Source organism: Microtus oregoni, unplaced genomic scaffold, assembly GCF_018167655.1.
Source record: "Microtus oregoni isolate MIOR12 unplaced genomic scaffold, Mior012 000059F_ref0000304, whole genome shotgun sequence".
Classification (NCBI taxonomy): domain Eukaryota; kingdom Metazoa; phylum Chordata; class Mammalia; order Rodentia; family Cricetidae; genus Microtus; species Microtus oregoni.
Window position 1 is genome coordinate 11041017 of NW_024543835.1, and position 3984 is coordinate 11045000.

The following is a 3984-nucleotide window of genomic DNA, read 5'->3' on the forward strand; positions in this document are numbered from 1 at the left end:
GATTTTCTATAGAAATAGTTCCTATCCGTAAAGTGATTATAGACACAAGGTAGAGGCAAGAAATAAAGTAATAAGTTGAGTCTTTTGTGGCTTCTTGAAGACCAAGTTAAGGATTATTTCATTTATATTGAATATAATCATAGCCTCCAGAAAGCAAGGAAAATATACCTTCTTTTCAGAAAGCTGAGGGCACAAGCTCTGGACACACACACACTGGTGAACTGGCCTCCGATTTTAATAGCAATTATCAGAAGCAGACCAGGAATGATAAGAGCACATGAATCCTTTTGTTTCCTAAAGCAACTTGCCTGCTCTAACTTGTGACGAGCTGAAGTGCTTTTAGTGCCAATTAACTGTCAGGGCCCCAAACCTAGTGTTTCTACTTCAATTCTGAGTGTAAGAGAAAGAGGAGAAAGAGAAAAGAGACGGCAAAAGCCAGACAAAAGACTTTTTAACAAGTATTTCTTTACATCTCCTGCTTACCAAGTGTTTCTTCCTTAGGGGGCCTCTATGTGGAATGCCTCACTCGCAGCAGCCATCAGCTTGTCTCTTGGTTTAGTGTCCCTCCACCCTCTGCTTTCTCTGTCTTTCTGGATCAAGAACCAATAACCCCAGTCCTCTCCATGCTTAATATATTAAAGGACTCAAAGTTCACAGAACTTCTTGATGCTTCGAATATCCAGACATCTTGCTCAGCATCTTTGAATTGGGTTGATTCAGGCTGTTATGAAAGAAAGCGAGGCAAGGTTGGGGAAGAGAATGGTCTTCAATCAAGCTTTTATTCCTTGCTGTCAACTTTAAATTGCACCCAATTAAAAAAAAATCACTACAACTGGTTTCCCTTTAGAAAACTTTATTCTGAAGTACAAAACACAATGCATTTTCCCTTCTAAGAAAAGCAAATCCGTAAGTCTTCTAACGTTGCCATATTGAAATACAGCTTATTGATGGCAAAGAGAACTGATGGACCATAGCAAGCCCCAGGTCCTGTTAGCTGCCTCCCATTCTTCTGAATGTAACATAGGCATCCTCACAGCAGTCTCACCATGATCTCTGTGAAATGTGAGGACAGAGTATTTAAAATGTGCTTTCCTATTGTATAAATCTTCACTCTGAACAGTGTATATAAAGGGAAATATAAGGAATGTGAGCATGAGACACCTGCTCAGTGTTGGACTTTGAACAATTCGATAAGCAAACATGTTCTGTGTAATCTATTTAGTAAGTGCAAAGTTTCTGAATCCACCCCCCCGCCCCCACCCCACTTATGTGAAAAAGAGCACTGAAAACAGCCATACTTGGAGACAGTTTCTGAACAAGTATTTTGATACAGACTGTATTTAGGTGACGTGAAAAAGTAAAATGTTAGAACTCCCACTAGACTCCAAAAAATTCTTTTTGGGGGTGTCTTTGCTACAGCCTCAGGGTAAATTTAAGGTAACTTAGGTCTCTGCTACTCTTGATTAAAGTAGCAATTTCTGCCCTGGGGAAACCCAGTCCCCAATAAGACTGGTCTTCAGGTACTTGGGAAAGGGTTCGGTGGCATATTGTGCTATGAAGACTGTTTGGCAGGTTAAATATTTTTATACTCCCATCCTGATCCACATCTACATGAACACAACATGCAATCCTTGAAAGAAAAGCAAGGTACTGGTGAAACAGTTCAGGCAAGTGGAGGCCCCCAGAAGCTGAGATTCGGCAGCTGGCCTCCTTGCTGGTTCCTGGGTCTCTCAGTACTTCCCAGCATAATTGCCGAAGAGCTTGCTGAGGTTCACTTCAGAGTAGCCACTCCAGGACAAGAACTGTTCTGCTATATTCTTGACTTTTCTGTAGTCCTGAAGAACTTTGGGGGTTAAAAACTGCTTCTTCAATTTATCTAAAGTGAAATAAAAATAAAAGGATTAGAAGTCTCAGAGAGTTTCTTCAAAGACACTATTTCTTTCCAGAGAAGGGGTGCATGTTTTGGTTGCAATCCCATGCCTCTAATGCCCTAATGGGCCTGTTGGTGTTCTGTCCACTTTGGGGACAGTTCAAAGCTTGAGGTATTTCAGAATCTTCTGTGAAAGCCTGAGTCGGCTCTTTTCAGACCCTCACTGCCAGGAGGACACACCAGGTCAGGCCCCCTCTATTGATGTGAACTGCAGGTGCATGTCCATGTGTAGTAGGCGAGATGAGTGGCACTGTGAGACACCAGTCTCACTGAGCTGTTGAGTATGTGTGTGCACTGCAGTAGGAAGCTATATTCCCTAGTGCCTCCCAAACCACACTGCCCCATATAGTTAGACTGCACAGTTTCTTCTAATTCCCTCACCTTCCCATTTTCTTAAACAAGATCTTTACTGAAAGGAGAGGAGAGCTGCCTGGAGGTCCAGCTGTCCTTTGTCAACCTTTCTTTATGTCCACCCCGTGACAACTCTGATCCAGTGTCCCCACCTGTGTGCCCAGCTCTTTTTTCTTATCCATTCCTGGCCTTCCTATTCTGAGGATGGTTCTATCATCCAGAGCAATGACTCCCTTCCCGCATTCTCCATTCCACAGTGTCTGCTACTTTTGCATTTTGTTCTTCAAAAGGAGCAGCGGTGCTGTTGTGTTTGAAGTTTGATCTTTTGGGGGGATCATTCCTTCCCTGGATGGTCTTTGTTCAAAGCTGCTCGAGAACATCATGAAATGTTTTGGAAAGTTTTGTAGCTGAGGAAACTGGGTAAGGTCACAAAACAAGTCCTTAGAAATACGGATCTGGAAATTCAGGTAGGCAGAACCCCCAACTAACAGTTGTAGGAGGTCACTTTTGTGACCCCTTTTATGCCACTGCTTGTTGTTCAAGACTGAAAGCAAGGCCTAGAAATCAGCTATTTCCAAGGTAAAGGGCCCAGGATACTGCCTGTGCCAAGGTGCTTGGGGTGGGGGACAAAGCTTCCCAGCACCTCAGAATACAAAAGGATCAGGAAGGAAACACAGATGTGGGAACACATCCATCAAAGTAAGCAAAACCCTGCTCAAACAACAGAGAGCTAATAAAGCCCTCAAAACCCTGGAAAATGAAAACTCAGCCTCAAGATTTTTGTTCCTTAGCTACACATTCACATTTGTTCACAACCTTTTCTAGTTACACCAATGCCCTTCCAAAAACAATCATAAGAAGTTTTGTTGAAGATTTAAATGCCCAAAGGGGGCGGGAAAAGAAGTGGGGAAAGGGGGGGTACATCGTTAGCTGACTATACAAAGACAATTTGAAAGTTCTAATTATCGGAGTCTGGCGATATACAACAAAGGCCCCAACCAACGTGCCTGCCTCCTGGCAGGCCAGAACCACAGGCCTGCAACCCTGTGCATGTGAATGACACAAATGCATCTGATGACTGGGGAGAGCACATTTAATGAGCTGTGGTAATACAGAGCAGGGGAGGAAGGGAGAGGACATAGCTCCTGATGTGTTTACCTCCTCTGCTGATGGGATATTGACTTTTCTCACTAGGTTGGTTAGAAAGGGGACTATTTACGCTGCCACACAGCAGAGTTAGAATGACAACCAGCGTCACTGGGCTTGCTTCTTCGTAAAAGACAACCGTGATGGCCAGCATATCCCATAGCTGGTCAATACAGCCCAGACACTGTTTCCTGGCAGTCAGAAATGCAGATAAAAGCTCCCACTTGCTTCCCCAATGAGAGCTTAATCAATAGCATATGGAAGGTCTTCTAGGAAACAGAACTGGATGAGCTGTCAGGCCATATCACAGGAGCTTGGAGGGCAAGGAGTCACTTGTTCAGTTTTTCTCTTCCTTTTTTGGGTAGTGGAGCCATCCATGTTAGGCACCCCATTAAACCGTTACCCTGTTTCTGTCAATACTACACCTACCACTTTAGAACTTAAGAGACAATACGGATGTTAAATGGTGGAAGTCAGTTAACATGGTCAGTAAACTCCTGCCTCCTTTTGTTGTTCTAGTTTTTAATGACATTATCCCAAGTGGAGCTGCAGTCAGA

General features: G+C 43.5%; 1 protein-coding gene across 1 annotated transcript in view; it reads right to left on the reverse strand.

Moving 5' to 3' along the window:
- Nucleotides 1-847: 847 nt before the first annotated feature.
- Pola1 (DNA polymerase alpha 1, catalytic subunit) overlaps nt 848-3984 on the reverse strand; it is a 329968-nt gene continuing 326831 nt past the window's right edge. The window contains exon 37 of the mRNA XM_041639492.1: nt 848-1876. Coding sequence (XP_041495426.1) covers nt 1731-1876 — 146 coding nt within the window. The 3' untranslated portion in view covers nt 848-1730. The remainder of the gene's footprint in view (nt 1877-3984) is intronic.